Below are 18,631 nucleotides of genomic sequence, written 5' to 3'. Positions count from 1 at the left end.
TACGGTTTATAAAAATCATAACTATATTAGTCGAGGTCTCAACAACTGTCTTAGAACATCCATTCTTGTGAAGAACTTAATACATTTGGCATGTTGGTAAGCTTCATGTCACATCTCCTTCAATGCTTCTGCCATCAGAACATTAGTCATCTTGCACTGAAATAAGGGACAAATTGCGGGTCCAGCTTCTTGACATCACTCGCACGCTGTTTTATACTTTCAATCACACTTTCTGTTTATCTACACAGCCATTTGTGTTCATTAGAATGCTGATTCTATAAATGGAGGAAGAGCATCAAACTGAAAAAAATGAAGTACATCGTCATTTGATTTTTAAAACAATATTTTTGAACTCCAGTCTGTTGTTAGCTGTGCAATACACGTTTAATTAGTCATGAAGATGATCCCTGTGAAATGCTACATCCGGTCACCCTTGATTTTGTGTGTATGTATATATGAAAGCTTTGACACTCATGGAGCTTCTTTAAAGCCACCGCTAATAAATGACACAGAATGATACAGCACACAAGGAAGGCATTCAGCCCATTATGCTTATCCTGCTCTTCCTCCATAGCACTGCAGAGTTTTACTTTTGAAGTATTTAGGCTAATTTACTCCTGAACATTATAGATTCCGCTTCCACCATCATATCAAACTGGATTGCAGATCATGATGTGCTGCATTTATAAAAACAAAACTCGTCGTTTCTGGTTCTTTTGCCAATCATCTTAAATCTGTGTTCCCTGGTTACTGACCTATCTGGCAGTGGAAACAGTTTCTTTTTATTTAATCTATCAGAACCATTCATGGTTTTGGACACCTCTAACAAATCTTTTCTTCACATCCTCTGCTCTAGAGAATAATTCTTCAGTCTCTCCACAAATCTAGTTTCTCAGCCCTGATGTCATTCCAGTAAATCTCTTCTGCACCCTCTTAGAGGCCTTGACATTGTTTTGAAAGTGTGGTACTTAGAATTGAGCCACTACTTCAGGGGAGGTCAAACAAGTGTTTTATAAATGTTGAGCGCCACTTCCTTTCTTTTGTGCTCCTTATCCGTATTGATAAATAAGGATCGCATGTGCTTTATTCATCAATTTCTCGACTTGCCATGCCACTTTCGAAGATTTATGTATATACACCCTCAAATCTCCCTTTCTTGCATCTCCTTTACAATTGCACCATTTAGTTTATTTTTCCTCCCAAAATGTATCACCTTACATTTCTCTGCATTAAATTACATCTGCCTGCCTATTTCACTCCTGGATCTCTGTCCTCCAAAATTTCATTAATATTCTCCTCAGTCTTTATTACATCCGAGTTTATTTTAATCTGAACATGTTAAAACCAAAATCCAGGGCATTAATATATATTAAAGGCAGTGATTTTAATATAGACCCCAGAGTGATAGTATTGTAAATTCACTCCAGTCTGAAAAACATTATTAACCATTGCACTCTGCTTTAATCCCATGGCTTTAAATTTGCTAAAAGTCTATTATGTGGCATTTTATGAAACATCTTTCAAGAGGCCATATACCGAACATCGACCACACTACCGTCATTGAAATATTGCATGAAATACAAGCGACAGTTAATCAAAGACCGTTACTATCTAGAAGAGGCTCGACCAAATGTCCCTGGAGTCAGTTTTCAAAATGTCAGTCAAACAGGAAGGTTTGAGTGGAAGAATCTGCATGGAGCTGCTCCACCAATCGCAGATCACCACTTTCTCATTTTTGCTGCTTACAGGCTTGCTAGTGTGCCGATCAGCAGCACATGTAGTGGAGAAACAATCTACGCTTGGAGGAGCAGAAAACACCAGCAGCAGTGAGTTTGAGTCTGGGGATCCGAGGAACAGGATCCAGGGAGCTGAGGGCCATGGGGTCTAGGAATGGGACTTCCCTATTTTTATATTCCATTTCCCTTGCAATGAACAACAACACTCCATTTGACTTCCTAATCACATGTTGTACCTGAACACCAACCTTTTGTGATTCCTAACCAGGACACCCAGTTGCTTTGTACAGCAGAGTTCAGCATCTCTCTCCATTTATATAATGTACTGTTTTTCTGGTCTTCCTACCAAAGCAGACAAGATCACATTTTCCCACATTATACTGCTGTTGTTAAATTTTTCCCAATTAACCTTATCTATTTCCCTTTGCAAACTTCTGTTCTCTTCACAACTCACTCTCCTACTTTGTGTCATCAACAAATCTGGTTACCATACATTCTCTTCATTCAAATCACCAGTGTAGATTGGTATAGTTGAGGCCCCAGCACTGATCCATGTGACATTCCATTAGTTACTGTTTGCCAACCTAAAAAGGACCCATTTATCCCCACTTCCCACTTCCTGTTAACTAACCAATCCTTTATCCATGCTAATATATTACCATTAACATCATGTGCTCTTATTTTATGTAGTTAACCTTTGATGTGGTACCTTATCAAATGCCTTTTGCAAATCCACGTGTACAACATCAGGTTCCTCCATCCACATTATCTGCTAGTTCCTCAAAAAACTCTAATAAGTTGGTCAAACACGATTTCCTTTTTGCAAAAACATGTTTATTCTGCCTGATTGCATTAAAATTTTAAAAGCGCACTGATATAACCTCGTTAATGATATATTCTAGCATTTCCCTGTGACAGATGTTAGCTAGCTGGCCTGTACTTTCCAGCTTCCTATTTTCCTTCCTTGAACAGAGGAATTAAATTCACTATTGTCCAATCTGATGGGACCTTTCCAAAATCAAGGGTATTTTGGAAAATTACAACCAATGAATGCTATCTCAGCAGCCACTTCTTTTAAAACCCTACAATACAGGCCTAAGATGATGGGGGTGTGTAGCGTTTTAGTTCTAATAGCTTTCTTAGTACTCATTCACTTGTGATTGTAATTATTTTAGGTTCCTCTGCCCCTTTCATCTCTTCACAATTATTTCTGGGATGTTACTTTTATCTTCTACAGAGCAAACAGACACAAAATATTTGTTCAATGCTTCCGTCATTTACTTACTTCCATTATTTATTCCCCATATTTTCTCTCTAGCGGACTCGTGCTCACTTTATAGTTTCTTTTTCCTTATTCAACAATTGTAAAAACAGATGGCAAGAGTTTCTATATTTCTTTCTGGCTTTCTCTCATACTTTAATTTACGTACCATTAATCTTCGTAAAATTATATGCTTTTTCTTTAAATTTTATATTATCTTCAATTTTCTTAGATAACAATCGATGGTGCATCCTTCTCCTGGAATCTTTCTTTCTCACTGAAATAAATATTTGCTGAGTGTCATTTAGCCAGCTTTGTCCTCATACCCTTTTAATTGCCTTTCTTTAAGCTTAAAAGAATAGTTTTAGACCTACACCCTCACCTTCAAACTGAATGTGAAATTCAGTCATGTTATGATCACTGCTACGTAGAGGCATGAGGCCATTACTTAACCCGGTCTCGTTGCACATTACTAGTTTTAGAATAGTATCTGGTTCTAGAACGCGCTCTCCCGCTTTTCTGAGAAATTGTCCTGAAAACACTCTAATGAACTCATCTTCTTTGCTCCCACTGCCAAGCTGAATAGTCCAATCTATGTGTAGATTAAAATCACCCATGATTATTGTGGTGCTTTTCTTACAAGATTCAGATTTTCTTCCTATGTTCTCTGGTTACAGATAGGGAATCTATAAGCTACATTCACAAGTGATCTCTTACCTTTGCTATTTTGCATCTCTACGCAAACTGATTCTACATTCTGACCCTGAGAACCAAGGTAATCTCTCACTATTGTTCCAATCCATAATTAATGGAACTACCCCACCAGCTTTTCCTGGTTTCCTGTTCTTCAGAAATGTCAAGTGCCCTGGACTATTCAGATCCCAGTCTTGGTCACTTACACTCACATCTTTGTAATAGCTAACAGGTCATACATATTTATTTCTATTTGAGCTGACAATTTATTTGTTTTACCTACCATTCAGGTACAGAGTCTTTATTTCTGTCTTTTTACTATTTTTGTAAACCCTAGCGTTATCTTCTAGTACACTTTTAAGTTTATACTCTCTGACTTTTCTTGCCACACTCTGGTTATCTATATCCATGCTGCTACCCTGTACTATGACCTTGTTCTTTAATTTACAGAATCTCCCCTCACATGATCCCTCGCCCACTATTTAGTTTAAAGCTATCTCTATAGCCCTAACTATACGACTCGGCAGAACATCATTCCCAGATTGGTCAGGTGGAGTCCATCCTGTCGGTACAGCGCCCACTTTCCCCAGTACTGGTGCCAGTGACCCATAAAATGAAACCCATTTCTCCCACATGTTTAACTCTAACCTTATTTATCCAATACCAAATTGATTGTGCAGGTAATCCAGACCTTAATGCCTTTGTGGTTCTGCTTTTTAATTTCACCCCTAGCTGCTCATAATCCCTGAGCAGAAGTTCTCTCCTAGTCCTAGTTATGTGTTGATAGCTATGTGGACCACAGCCACTTGATCCTCTCCCTCCCATTGCAAGTTCCTCTCCAGCTTCAAGCAGATTGCCTGAATCTTGGCACCGACAGGCATCACAGCCTTCTGGACTCATGCCCTAGACAGCAGAGAACTGTGTCTATACCCTGACTATACTGTCCCTAAAAACCGCTACATTCTTATTTACTCTGCTTGAATGGCTTCCTGTACGGACATTTGCAAGGGCTGAGGGTCCTCCACTTGTAGCTTCTTAATTCCCTTACCTGCTTCCTTTGCAGTTACTTCACAGTATCTCTGATCACTGAGAAAATGCGAGGGCTGAGGGTCCTCCATTTGTACTTTCTTAATCCTCTTACCTGCCTCCTTTGCAGTCACTTCCCAGTATCCCTGATCACTGACAAAATCAAAGGGATGTGACTGCCTTCATTGATTCCTTTGTGCAGAAGGAGGCCATTCTGTCCACTGAGTCTGCACTGACCCTTCAAAAGACCACCCTACTTAAACCCAATCCCTATTCCTCTAACCCCACCCAACCTTTGGACACTAAGGGGCAATTTAGCATGGCCAATACACCTAACCTGCACATCTTATGAGAAAACAGGAGCACCCGGAGAAAACCCACACAGACACGGGGAGAATGTGCAAACTTCACACAGTCACCTGAAGTTGGAATCAAACCTAGCTCCGTGGCGCTGTGAGGCAGTAGTGCTAACCATTTTACCATCCTCTGAAACAAAGTTTCCAGGTAACTTCCCCCTCCCTGATTCATCGCAATGTCTGTAGCTCGGACTCCAGAGGATCAACTCTGAGCTGGAGTTCTTCAATCCGTAGACACTTGCTGCAGATGTGGTTGCTTTGGATCACACTCGTATCCACAGCTCCTACATACTACTAATGGACTTTTGGGTTCCATTAAACTTCTTTCATACTGTCTGTTTCCCCTATTACGCCTTTTTAAAATCTTTCAAATACTTTGTATTCAACTTTGTTCTTTACTGTAGTATGAACCTGACATTTGTTCTGAACCTTTTTTATGTTTCATTTTAGTCTCTATCTTTAGTCATCTTTAGCTCTCGATTTGGATGTCCACCTTTTCCCTTTTGTGGAAATGTGTTTATTCCTTAGACAAACCTTCACAGTGTTTAATTCTCCACCATTTTTTGATTCCAATCTACCTGTGTCAGTTCCCTTGTCAACTCAATGAATTTAGCCTTCCTTTGATTAAGACTATATTAGGATAATAAAAGGCTCCCATTATCACTACACTATATTTCTTGCATCATCCTGTAGTTTGTCTGACGTTGCTCCTGTGTCATCTTCCTGCTATATGGTGGCCTGTTGTCTATATCCAACAGCGTAGTAGCTTTTTTTCCTTAATTCTAATTAAATAGATGTCTTTGAATCCTCAACCACATCCCTCTCCACTGCTATCATAGAATCATAGAATTTACAGTGCAGAAGGAGGCCATTCGGCCCAGCAAGTCTGCACTGGCCCTTGGAAAGAGCACCCTATCCAAGCCCACACCTCCACCCTATCCCCACACCTCCACCCTATCCCCGTAAGCCCACCTAACCTATTTTGAACATTAAGGGCAATTTAGCATGGCCAATCCACCTAACCACATCTTTGGACTGTGGGAGGAAACCAGAGCACCCGAAGGAAACCCACGCAGACATAGGGAGAAAGTGCAGACTACACACAGACTGTGACCCAAGGTGGGAATCAAACCTGGGACCCTGGAGCTGTGCCAACCACTGTGCTACCATGCTTTTTTAGTCAATGCTGCCTGCTCCCTCCTTTAAATATTAAGTTCCCAAACCTCTCCACCTTTGAGCCAGGTCCCTGTTATTGCCATTGTATATTGTAGTCTTAAGTGGAGACTTGTGCCTGACATTCACCAACGTTACTTGCCTTGCTCTGAGTTTGTGCACATGCACTCCAAACCCCTCTCGATCTGCTTTGCATTTGTCCCCTCTTTGATCTCTCCTATTTCTGTAATGCAGTTTGACTCTTCCAATTCTTTCTGCCCATTCTCTCATGCTTCATCCTGGTACTCAACCCCAAATTAGTTTAAACCCTTCCTCAGCAGTGATTAACCTTCCCATGAGGTCATTGATCTCAAATCTGTTGACGCGCTTGGTCCCAAATCTGTTGATGCGCAATCTTTGAACAAGTCCCTTCTGTCCTAAAAATGGCCTTAAGTTCCAGGAATCTAAAGCTTCCCTCTGAAATCATTTCTCCAGCCATGTGTTAACCTGCCTTATCTTACCATTATGCTATTAAATAATGAAGTTGACCCCTCTTTTCCCAAATTTAAGTAATGTAGTCAGCACTGTCTGCAGTTTTTTGTTGGAAATCTTCATGAGAAAGGATCATACCATTTTTATTTCACAATTCACATAGTTTGGGAGACAGTGGGAAATTCCACGTGCTGAGACCAGATCATGGTCATACTGTTTGGAAAGATTTTTGAGAAAGCTTTAATCCCATTTCTACAGGAGATAGTGGGGAGTAGCAATGAGATAAATTGAATATTCATTCTGGGCAGATTGTAACTGCCTGCCAGCAGATTTCAAAACTGCATTTCCAACGAACCCGCTCACTCCTGGATCATTAATGTAGCTGAGGTAAATATACACTTTTGTCAATATTTATCTTTTCTTAAAAGAAGGTTGGCAATGTCAGGAACTAATTTGAAGATGCTCTGAGGGACATTTACTACTTTGATTGCTTTCTGCACATTCATGTTTCAACATACAGGTGACCTATTGTGTACAAATGAAAACCAGTGATAGTTCATTGTACCCTTTCTAGGGTGAAAATCCAAGAGAAAATTTACTCTGGTATTTTTTTAAAATCCAAAATACAGCATCCGGTATTTTTTTAAAAAGCCAAAAAGCAGCAGGTTCTGTGTGTGAAAACCTGGACAATAACATAAATGAGAACATTCTCAAATGAAATGTCCCTTCTTGTGACTAGTTAAATGTCAGGCTTTGTCCCCATGGTCACTTTATAGAATGTTGTATATTACAGGTAATTGCATACAATTCCGAAGGGAAGAGCAACCCTGGTGAAGTTATGGAGCTTACCACCTGTCCAGACAAACCTGGATCACCAACTAAACCTTCGGTGAAGGGGAAAATTCATGCTCACAATTTAAAAATAATATGGGGTATGACGCTTACTCAGATTAATTATAGATTCATAACTGATTTCATGAGATGCAATGGAACTTTGAATACCCACCATAAAAGAAGGGACCCTCCTAGTAGATAATGGAGTCTCAAACTTGAACTGCAGATTGCCAATCTATGCCATTTAATGCAATGCTTCTCCTTCGCAACCTCAGTCCTCTGCAGCCATCCTACCTTATCATGCTCTGCTTCGACCAGCAAGATCACATTACTGAACAATTAATCCATTGGCTGTCTCAACACTTTCCCCTTACAACTGCTTACAATTCTAGCACTGGCCTGCCATGGACCCCATGGATAAAGTGCACTGCAGATCCACTCTGCAGCTCCACAAGTGAATGCTCGACTTCATAGTCAGTGCATGCACTAGTCCAATGATGGAATCTCTCTCGAGAGCTGTAGGGTGGGATTTACTGGCTGTTCACACTGGCGGGAAATTCCGATCCCACGGCAGCGCATGGGTTTCCTGGTGACTAGGGATGCTGTCACCGGGAAATCTCGTTGACAACAACGGGGCCGGTAGATCCCACTGACAGGCCGCCTCCCCCGCCAAAAAACATGTCCGTAGTCTTTAAAGTGAATATGCAGCTTGCCTATTTAAATGTGCTGACAAACAGCAAACAATTTTTGGATGTAATGCCAGATTGTGTCACCCTAAATAAACACTCTTTTGTGTTGTGGGGTGTTGATTACATCTCAGTAGGTTTAATGAAGTCTTTGTGGTCTTTAGCTGGTTATGAGTAGCTTATTAACTAGATCTCCAGTAAAGGGTAAAAACTAGGAGATGCCTCCATGTTTAGGTCTGCATGCGGTCCAACATCACACTGACCCTCAGGTGCAGGTCATGTACTCTCTTACATCGTTGTATGGGCAGTAATGTACTCAGTACCACATTAGCCCTATATGTATCACACCCCTAAATTACATATCCAAAGATGTGCAGGTTAGGTGGATTGGCCAAGCTAAATTGTCCCTTAGTGTTAAAAGATGTACAGGCTTGGTGGGGTTACGGGGAAAGGGTGAGAGAATGGGCCCAAATAGGGTGTTCTTTCGAAGGGTCAGGGCAGAGTCTGCACTGCCCTCTCTCTCTCTCTCTCGACTCGACCCCCCGCCCTCCGGAAGTTTTCATCCAATGTATGTTAAGTGATTATAGTTTACCTTCTGTCTAACATTGTTATTGCTATCATACATTTACATTGTCATTACTACATTATCGTTACCTCATCTCCCCCTTTAAGTTCTTGAATTCAAAGGTTCAGGCAATCTGGAAGCCTTATAACTCTTCCATATATCATTTGTGAATTGTTTGAGAAGTGGTAGGCTCCATCTTTGTTCGTTCTTTCTGTTAGAATCATAGAGAAATACAGCACAGAATAGGCCCTTCGGCCCACAATGTTGTGCCGAACTTTTGTCCTAGGTTAATCATAGATCATAGAATTTTGGACACTAAGGGCAATTTATCATGGCCAATCCACCCAACCTGCACATCTTTGGACTGTGGGAGGAAACCGGAGCACCCGGAGGAAACCCACGCACACACGGGGAGGATGTGCAGACTCCACACAGACAGTGACCCAAGCCAGAATCGAACCTGGGACCTTGGAGCTGTGAAGCAATTGTGCTATCCACAAAGCTACCGTGCTGCCCTTAAGAACAAATTAATCTACACTCCATTATTCTACCCTAATCTATGTACCTATCCAATAGCCGCTTGAAGGTCTCTAACGTTTCCGACTCAACTACTTCCAGTTTGGAGGTTTAGCTGGCATCGGGAAACCTTTCCATTCTTGCCCTCCATTCCTTGTGTCCAACCACACTTGGTTGGTTTGGCTGTTGTGTTGAACAGTGTTTGCTGCTGCTCTTAACTCTTGCGGATAGGCGACCATTGTGCTTATCTCCTTGTTGGTTCTATTGTCTTTTCCATCATCATGTAGGTGGTCCCTATGTCATCTGTGGCTAAGGAAAAGCGTTCCTTTGATGAGATTAAGGATTAGCGGTACAGTCACCTATGCTTTTCATTGTCAGCCATGGACTTCAGTACCAGAATCCAGTACCTCGTGTGGTTTTGGCATGCACATTCATGTTTCAACATACAGCTAATTTACAGGTGTGGTTTTGGGTGGTAGCTGCATCATAGCACAGTGGTTGCTGTATTGACCTGCTGTACCATCGTCTGCCCCAGAGTTAGAAACTCCTTGTACTGCTGATTGCTCTTTTTCATCTCTTCTCCTGGAGGTGTCGTGCTTACCTCCTAGGTGGTTGGCTAGTCTAAGCATTGAGGGTTTTCCCAGAACTGTAATGAGAATGGACAAACCTGCCCCTCAACAAGAGTTCAGAGCTGAAGTCCCAGTTGGGATGCTCTTTTTCGTTTGAGTACTTGGAAATGTGCAGTTCTCTTTGGTTAATGTCACTGGTTGTCTTGACAGCATCTGCCATTTTGCGGAAACCCAAGGCTGAACAGAGCAGGAGAGAGACAGGATTTTTATGGATGATTTATATCAGCTTAAAAATCTATTTGCCACTATATCTCAGTGGTACCAGGATCATCTCAATGACTGGAAGTCGGATTCCTCTAGGCCTGTAAAATGGTGTGATCATTGTTTGAAGCCAGAGATCTGTCAGCCACGATTCTTTGTCCAACAGGACTGCCATGCTGGCTAATGAATCTAATCTAAAATTTGTCAGATGGCCACTGACCGAAATGTCCGTGTTACAAAATGAGAAACCAAGATCTTTGACCTCATCCAAGAAGCATAACTGTGTACCTTCTGTATCATCATTAGGCCATCTGTGCATTTCAGAGTTTTTGCCTTGCACAATTTGCGATAGTGTTGCATTCGAAGCATTGGGCTGAACCTATAGGAAATTCATCCCTCCTGCGAGGGTGCTTTACTCTGCAGCATGGTCGCTCTGTTGGGCTGTTCTCGTATTGCTTTCCCTGACTTGTGGTGTCTCCATATCTTGTGGCTTAACTAGCTGGACTGAGGGTAGCCTCTGCACCATATTTTATTCTCTCACCCTTAAAATGGTCCTGTGCTACTCTCGGAGCCTGACTGTCTAATTAACTGGATTGTTTTTTTTCAGGGTTAGACTTTCCTTTCCTCCTTCGCAGGAGGTTAGGAGTGCATTGTCTGCTTTACCTACCCATTATTTTGTCTGCTAATGAGTTGAGCTTTTAAGGCTCTGCATTCTCAATTTTCTACCATCCTGTAGAAATCATTTCTGAATGAATTTACTGGTTCCCTTGGCAGTTGTATTCTCTTATTGAATTTAGCCCTTTCAGGCATCTTATTGTTAGTTACATTAAATTAAATGTTAAATAATGTGAGTAAATCATCCTATTTTGCAGCTGATTCATCTCATGCCTTTTGTGCAATAGTATTGTCTATAATCGGGCCCACTGAGTAGATTCCTCAGGACTTGCTGCAGCCTGGAATTTAGAAACATTTAGCTCACCATTGCAAGTTATGCCAACTCTACACTCTGAAGCTGGACTTCCAAACAAGATCAATGAAACCTTCTCTTTTGCAGTAAGGAATTTTAAATCTCTGCTGTCAGCTTCCAAGCCTTTCTTTGGAGCTTTTTTCCTGGTGATATTTCCTTTGCGCCTCTGTGTCTGGAGCTTCTTTTCAGGTCAGACTACTTAATTGAATTTTTCACAGTTTGCCAAAATTCAGTTTGTCTCTGCGTTTTAGCAAGCTTCTGGGTTTTTAATCCCTCTTCTACCCTTTGTAATCTTCAGTAGGTTAACTATAAGTTTTTATTAACTAGAACATAGAACATAGAACAGTACAGCACAGAACAGGCCCTTCGGCCCTCAATGTTGTGCCGAGCCATGATCACCCTACTCAAACCCACGTATCCACCCTATACCCGTAACCCAACAACCCCCCCCCTTAACCTTACTTTGATTAGGACACTACGGGCAATTTAGCATGGCCAATCCACCTAAGCCGCACATCTTTGGACTGTGGGAGGAAACCGGAGCACTCGGAGGAAACCCACGCACACAGGGGGAGGACGTGCAGACTCCACACAGACAGTGACCCAGCCGGGAATCGAACCTGGGACCCTGGAGCTGTGAAGCATGTATGCTAACCACCATGCTACCCTGCTGCCCCTGAACTACTGGAACTATTTACAAAAATATAGTAACGGGTACAAGATAGGAGTTGTCTGCATACGTAAGTCTGCACGGGGCTCTATCCAACACCACAATGACCTCTAGGTGCAGGTCATGTGCTCTTTTACATCACTGTCAGTGGTACTGTACACCGTCCCACCTTAACCCTATATGTGCCAGACGTTTATACTGCAATCGCCACCATCGCAGCTCTTTCAAATAGACAGGCTTTGTATTGATTAATTGCTGCAGGAGTTGACAGGATTAATGGAAGTATGGGCATTCCCCACAAGTGCTCACCCCTAAAAGTGGGTACCATAAAGGCCACATATATGGCTGGCCTCCTTGAGTTTGTGAGCAGTCCCAACAGCTGAATTTACAGAGATGTGCATGGGGAATCTTTAATACAACTGACAAATCAACTATTCCAGATCGCATTGGTTTTTCTGGTAGTAACAGAACACTGGAGGTGAATGAAAAACCTGAATGTAGCCCAAGTTTGTAGAATTCAGCGCATCTTTTAAAATATTTTTATTGTCCTCCTTTTTCACATTTTCATCCAAATTTACATTCACCAACAAGCAATCAACGGTAACAAATGCAATGTCAATCCCCTGGCCAACAATTCCTTCCTCCCACCAACCCCCAAACCCCGCAACATTTTATATATAAACATCAAAGAAAAGGAATCCGGAATCCACCATTCCATCATCCACCATTCCATCATCCACCAACAACATACACATGTCCAACACCCCCACAATGTTCAGTGTCATCCAATTCTTGGAAGTGCATAATAAACAAAGCCCATGAATTGTAGACTCCTTTTATCCTTCCCCTTAACTCAAACTTCACCTTCTCAAGTGTTAAGAACTCCAACAGATCCCCCCGCCACACAGGGCACAGGGTGAAGATCTGACCTCCACCCCACCAGGATAGACCTTCGGGCGATCAGCGAGGCGGAGGCTAAAACATCTGCCTCCGCACCTGCTTACAACTCCAGCCGATCCAATACCCCGAAATGGCCTCCAGAGGACCCGGCTCAAGCCTCACATGTACCACCTTCGAAATTACCCTGAACACCTCCCTCCAATACCCCCCCAGCTTTGGACAGGACTAAAACATATGAACGTGATTTGCGGGACCCCACCCCGCAACATTCACAAACATCCTCTACCCACTCAAAGAGTCGGCTGACCCTCGCCTTTGTGAGGTGCTCCCTATACACCACCTTCAGCTGCATCAGCCTGAACCTCACGCACAAAGTTGAGGCATTCACTCTCCGGAGCACCTCACACTACAACCCCTCCTCCATGCCCTCTCCCAACTCTTCCTCCCACTTTGTCTTAATCCCCTCTAGCGGTGCCTCCTCCTCTTCCAGAATCGCCCCATAAATCGCTGACACCACCCTCTTTCTCCATTCCCCATGTCTTCAGCACCACCTCCAACAGTGTGGAGTCCGGCGACACCGGAATGCTCTGTATTCCCTTCTTAGCGAAATCTCGGACCTGCATATACCTAAACATTTCCCCGTGCCCCAACCCATATTTCACCCCCAGCTCCTTCAATCCCGCAAACCGGCCCCCGAGAAACAAATCCTTCAGTGCCCTAACTCCTTTCTCCTCCCATCTCCGAAAACTACCATTCCACTTCCCTGGCTCAAATCTGTGATTCCCCCGAATTGGCATTTCCCTTGACCCCGACCCCAGCCTAAAGTGCTGGCGCAACTGCCTCCAGATTTTCAACGTTGCTGCTACTAACGGACTCCCTGAATATTTCCCCGGGGTCATTGGGAGTGACGCTGTTGCCAACGCCCTCAGCCCCGAACCCCTACACAGACTCTCCTCCATTCTTCCCCCCCCCCCCTCCAACCCAGCTCCTCGCCTTCTCTGTGTTCGCCACCCAGTAATAATATAGTAAATTCGGAAGACCCAACCCACCTGACTGCCGTCCTCTCTGCAACAGCACCTTCCTAATCCTAGCCACCTCTACCCCCCCCCCCCCCACCCCCCCCCATATAAACGAGTTAATCATTTTGTCAACCGCCTTGAAAATGCTTTTGGCAGGAAGATCGGCAGACACTGAAAAATAAATAAGAATCGCGGCAACACGTTCATTTTAATTGCCTGTACCTAATTTACCAGTGACAGAGGGAGACCATTCCACCCTTGTCAGATCCGCTTTCACCCTTCCACCAGACCAGTAATGTTATACCTACGGAGCCCCCTCCCCGTGCCACCTGCACCTCCAGATGTCTAAAGTGAGTCCCGGCCCTACGGAATGGTAGCCCCCCCACTTCTGCCCCACCCCTGGCCGAGACACCACAAAATATTCACTTTTATCTAAATTAGGTTTATATCTGGAAAAAGACCCAAATACTCAAAGCTGCTCCAATATACCCGCCTTCGACACTCGGTTCCGATAAATACAACAGCAAGTTGTCCGCATACAAGGATACCCTAGGTTCTATTCCACCACCCCCCACCCCCGCACTATCTCTTTCCACACCTCCGAAGTCTCAACGCGATGGCCAACGGCTCAGTCGCAAGTGTGAACAACCTGGGGGAACATAGGACATCCCTGTCTGGTCCCACGGTGCAGAGCAAAATATCCCGAATTCATGTTATCCGTGCGGACACTCACCCTCGGCTCCTTGTACAGTAGCCTTACCCAATCAACAAATCGTGGTCCAATCCCAAGCCTCTCCAGAACCTCCATCAAAGACCTCTATTCTAGGGCAACACGGTCGCACAGTGGTTAGCACAGTTGCTTCACAGCTCCAGGGTCCCAGGTTAGATTCCTGGCTTGGTTCCCTGCCTATGTGCTCCGGTTTAGGTGGATTGAGCCATGCTAAATTGCCCTTAGTGTCCAAAGAAAGTTAGCTGAGGTGCTGGGTTACGGGAATAGGGTGGAGGTGTGGGTTTAAGTAGGGTGCTCGTTCCATGGGCCAGTGCAGACTTGATGGGCCAAATGGCCTCCTTCTGCATTGTAAATTCTATGATTCTACTCGTTCAAATGCCTTCTTGGTGTCGAATGCCACAACCACCTCTGTCTCCGCCCCCCCCCCTCCCCACACACACACACACCGGCGCCACATTCAATACTCTCTTAATGTTCTGCCAGCATGAGTCCCGACTTATCTCCATACTCGTACACCGCTCCCCTCACTCACCTCAATCGGTACACCGCCTTCCTTGTGGACATCCCTTCAAAACTCGCCTGCAACTCCTTCCTCTTTTTCAACAGTGTTGGATCCACAACCTCTGCATACCTCCTTTCCATTTCCAACATCTCATCTATTAACTTTTGCCGTTCCACCCTCCCCTCCTTATCCCCCTTTGCCTTAAATGATATCACCTCCCCCTTCACTACCTTCAAAGCTTTGCATAACACCTCCTCCGAGACCTCACCCATACAATTAAACTGCACATAATCCTCAATCATTTTTCCAAACTTATCATAAAACCCTTAGTCCCCCAACAGCCTCACATCTAATCTCCATCACCGCCTCTGCACTATTCCCTTCTCCAACAGCATGTCAACCCAGTGTGGTACATGGTCCGATATCGCAATTGCCGAATATTCTGACCCTTTGACCTCGGCCAGCAGCGACTTCCCCACCACAAAAAAATCTATCCGCGAATAGGCCTAATGAACTGAAGAGAAGAAAGAATATTCTCGCTCCCTTGGGTGCATAAGCCTCCAAGGGTCCACTCCTCCCATTTCCACCATTAGCCCAGCCAATGCCTTCGCTCCCCCTGACTGGGTAAGCGATCGTGGTTGTGACCTGTCCAATTTTAGCTCCTGCACCATATTCCAGTCTCCACCCATTATCAATTCATGTGAATCCAAGTCAGAGATGGCCCTACATACCTTTACAAACCCTGCATCATCCCAGTTGGGTTGCATCATACTCACTTACCAATGCCACCAACCTCCCTTCCAATGCCCCTGTCGCTATTACGTATCTACCTCCCTGATCTGCTACAACTTTCAACATTTGGAACCTCACTCTTTTATTCATCAGAACTGCAATCCCCTGCGCCCTACTATCAAAATCCGAGTGAAACACCTGGCTAACCCAGCCCTTTCTAAGCCTCCCCTCACCCTCAAGTGAGTCTCCTGCCGCATCGCCACATCTGCTTTCAAACTTTTCAAATGAGCAAGCACCCTCGACCTCTTCACTGGGCTTCCCAACCCCCTCACGTTCCACGTAACTATCCTAATGGGATCTTTCCTCTTCTCCCCCCCCCCCTTAACCTCTATAACATCATGAAGTAAGAACCTTATTCAGAGCTACAAAGAACAACAACAACAAACTTTTAACCTCTATAACAGTATGAAGTAGGAACATTATTCAGAGTTACATATATACATTCTACCACTCTGCCTTCTGCCTTTGTAAATGCTTCCGCCGCCTCCACCGCCTCAAAATAAGTCTCTGGGGTTGTAGGTGACCCTTAGCTTTGCTGGATACACCACTCCAAACCGCACTCTACTGTGTACATGGCCGCCTCACTCGGCCGAAAGCTGCACGCCGCTTTGCCAGTTCCACTGTCAAGTCCTGATAGATACAAACCTCGGCACCAACCCATTGCACCTCCCGTTCCTTCATTGCTCAATTCAATTCCATCTTCTTCATGTGATATGTGAAAACAGATAATTACTGCCCTTGGCGGCTCCTTTAACTTAGTCTTAGACCTCAGTGACCGATGAGCTCGGTCCAATTCATACCCAGAGGGTTCTTCTCCCTCCCCCATCAGTTCTGTCAACATCTTGGCAAAGTACTCTGTTGGCCTCGGTTCCTCTGCCCCCTCAGGCAGGCCCACAATCCTTAAATGTTGTCGTCTAGAGCGGTTCTCCATATCCTCCAGCTTCGCTTGCAGCCAGTTATTGGCCTCAACCACCCTCTGCAGCTCATCTCCCATCGAGGTGAGCTGATCGCAGTGCCGCGACATGGCCTCCTCCACTCCCTTCTCACTGTTCCCTCACCTCAGCCAGCGCCTTCGCAACAGCTACCTTCACCGGGGCAACAGCCTCCTCTGCCTATGCCTTCAGTGCCACTGGCATCTCCTTTCGCATCACCCCCATATGTTTTGCAAACTGCTTTTCGAGCTCCAGAGACACCACCTCAGCCATCTTCTCGGCAGTAAACAATACGGCTCCACCCAGCAACGCAGCCTCCGCCCTCTTGTCAGCCCCCGGGCTGGTTCTCACGCTCGACGGTGAGCTCTCATTCTCTCCCTTCCTCGCTGCTGTTTTCCACTGGTTCTTGGACGTCTGTCGCCACCTTTACAGCTTCTTAATTCTTCATGAATTGCCCCCAGGACCGGGCATTAAAAATTCCTAAGAAGGAAAAAAACATACGCCTCAAGCAGGAGTCACCCAACATGTGATTACCCCCTCTACATGCCGCCTTCAGCTGCCTCATGTTCTGGGCTTAACATTGCCACTTCGGCTGCCTCGTGCACTGGACCCAGCCCCTGAGCTCTGACTGCCTCGTGCTCCGGACCCAGCTCTGCAATTTCGGCTGCCTCATGTTCTGGACCCGGCCCAGCTGCTCCGTTGCCTCGTGTTCTGGGCCGTGCTACGCCACTCCAGCTGCTTCAAGCACTGACCTCATTCCAGCTGCTTCAGTCTGCCCACCGCCCCACTGTTCGGGCTGTCTCACGTTCCTAATTCGGCTCGTCTGCCTCGTGCTTGTCAGACTCCACTCCCAGTGCTCCAACGGCCCCGCACTCCGAGCTCGACTCCTCCCTTCCGGTTGCCCCGCACACCCGCGGGAATTATCCCCAGTTTTAAACTGGTTTGGTTTGCTGCCTGTCCCTCAAACTCCAAAGGCCAAAAAAAGGTTGAGAAAAATAAAGAACTCCGAGAGAAAAAATGTCCACGAGCGGGAGCCTCTCTCTTTCGCGACTACCGAGTGCCCAGGTCTCCAAGAATTCAGCACATCTTACCTCTACCATTCTTCTTTTGAAGAGCTTTCCAATCAATCCCACTCCTCTGTTAGTTTCCCACAGACCTGCAAAATGTTCAACTTTTAAGTATTTATCCTATTCCTTTAAAAAGTTATTATTGAATCTGCTACCACCATCGTTTCAGATAGTGCATTTCAGATCATAGCTTGCTACATTTAACAAAATGTGAGCACATCTCTAGTTCTGAATACTCACTTTAAAAAAAAACATTTGCTACAAATGACGGCACTGTTTTATTTAGGGTACCAGACACCTTTTGGACATGAAAGCAAGGGAATCACTCAGACTCTGACAGTATTTGTTTTGCGTGGGAAAGGGAGGTGTTCCCCAGTCAGTATTTGTAGTGGAGTTCCTATGAGTAAGTCAATATTTGTAAAGAAGGGGTGGTTCCAGTAGTGGGCCAGTATTTATAGGGAAATCCAAAGAAATGGGTCAGTATTTACAAAAATGTGTAGTTAGTAGCAACTTTTGGTAGTCATCCATTGGGTGCCAAAATTCTGATTATTGATCCAAAATGTAAATGATGAAAGTACATATAATTGAGGTTCCACTGTATATAAAATCACCAACAAGAAACTACTTAAAATATGTGCAGTAATGTACAGGTTCTTCGAACAGATCCATGTTTATCAGTACATGTGTGTTTACAAAATTAGGCCTCTGACCTTACAATCATTAGTTCAATTCTTCTCTTCCAGATCCACCCAAGGATAATGGAGGATCTGCAATTACGAAGTATGTGGTTGAGATGTCAGTAGGTGCAAATGGTAAGACATAGTCAAATCAATGTAAGTTTTGTTCTGAATTAGTCCTTTAGAATATATATTTGACTATGCTGAGAAATATCAAGCACCTTAAGT

General features: G+C 44.3%; 1 protein-coding gene across 8 annotated transcripts in view; it reads left to right on the top strand.

Annotated features, from left to right (window-relative positions):
* fndc3a (fibronectin type III domain containing 3A) overlaps positions 1–18,631 on the top strand; it is a 333,055-nt gene that overhangs the window by 241,884 nt on the left and 72,540 nt on the right. For all 8 annotated transcript variants that reach the window (XM_038802629.1, XM_038802625.1, XM_038802621.1 and 5 more), the window contains 2 exons: positions 7,510–7,648; positions 18,470–18,538. In XM_038802629.1, coding sequence (XP_038658557.1) covers positions 7,510–7,648; positions 18,470–18,538 — 208 coding nt within the window. The remainder of the gene's footprint in view (positions 1–7,509; positions 7,649–18,469; positions 18,539–18,631) is intronic.

This window comes from Scyliorhinus canicula, chromosome 7, assembly GCF_902713615.1.
Source record: "Scyliorhinus canicula chromosome 7, sScyCan1.1, whole genome shotgun sequence".
NCBI classification, from domain to species: Eukaryota; Metazoa; Chordata; class Chondrichthyes; order Carcharhiniformes; family Scyliorhinidae; genus Scyliorhinus; species Scyliorhinus canicula.
Note: the sequence above shows the minus strand (reverse complement) of the source record. Positions and strands in the feature narration are given on the sequence as shown.